The sequence below is a fragment of the Octopus bimaculoides genome, chromosome 23, assembly GCF_001194135.2.
Source record: "Octopus bimaculoides isolate UCB-OBI-ISO-001 chromosome 23, ASM119413v2, whole genome shotgun sequence".
Taxonomy (NCBI): Eukaryota; Metazoa; Mollusca; class Cephalopoda; order Octopoda; family Octopodidae; genus Octopus; species Octopus bimaculoides.
The window spans coordinates 29,664,652-29,665,201 of record NC_069003.1 but is presented as its reverse complement, the minus strand read 5'-3'; the positions used below and the strand labels follow the sequence as shown (position 1 = coordinate 29,665,201).

At 34.7% G+C, this 550-nt stretch overlaps 1 protein-coding gene across 1 annotated transcript in view; it reads right to left on the bottom strand.

Moving 5' to 3' along the window:
- The window catches only part of LOC106877238 (puromycin-sensitive aminopeptidase), a 28,437-nt gene that overhangs the window by 24,685 nt on the left and 3,202 nt on the right, over window positions 1-550 (bottom strand). Inside the window, exon 3 of the mRNA XM_014926101.2 lies at window positions 417-496. Within this exon, the coding sequence (XP_014781587.1) occupies window positions 417-496 (80 nt within the window). The remainder of the gene's footprint in view (window positions 1-416; window positions 497-550) is intronic.

The following is a 550-nucleotide window of genomic DNA, read 5'->3' as shown; positions in this document are numbered from 1 at the left end:
TTTCATATTCAAAAGAGACAGAGACTTCAAATTCGATATATCGATTTATTCACCACTCTATGTTAACATTTCTGTGCCAAACTTATCCAGTGACTGGTCCATTGGATTTAGACATTTGGCACTTCTTCAGGAGTGGTCACCATTCGAACAAAACACGAAAAAACACATATATAACTATCATTAGATCCTTAGAAAATATAAGAAAATATAAGAAAATAAGTAAACACGTGGAAAAAAAAAATGTGAAGACGGTTGGTGCAAGATATGGAACAAGAAAAGAAAACGAAATCAGGAAAAAGATCGTGCCTTCCCTGATTGCAGAAAGCTCATTAAATCTGAAGGTGAAGATAGACAGCACGCTAACGTATATATGACCAAATGGACTGCACAGTGAAGTGGGAAAATATGTTACTTACATTGAGTTCGTACGGGAATTTCAACGAGGCGGTTTCGGTTCCTTCGTTGATGATGACTTCGGCTTTTTGTTGTAACATATCTACGCCAAAAAGTCAATAATGTTGTTTATATAAGTGCAAAAAAAAAAAAAAAA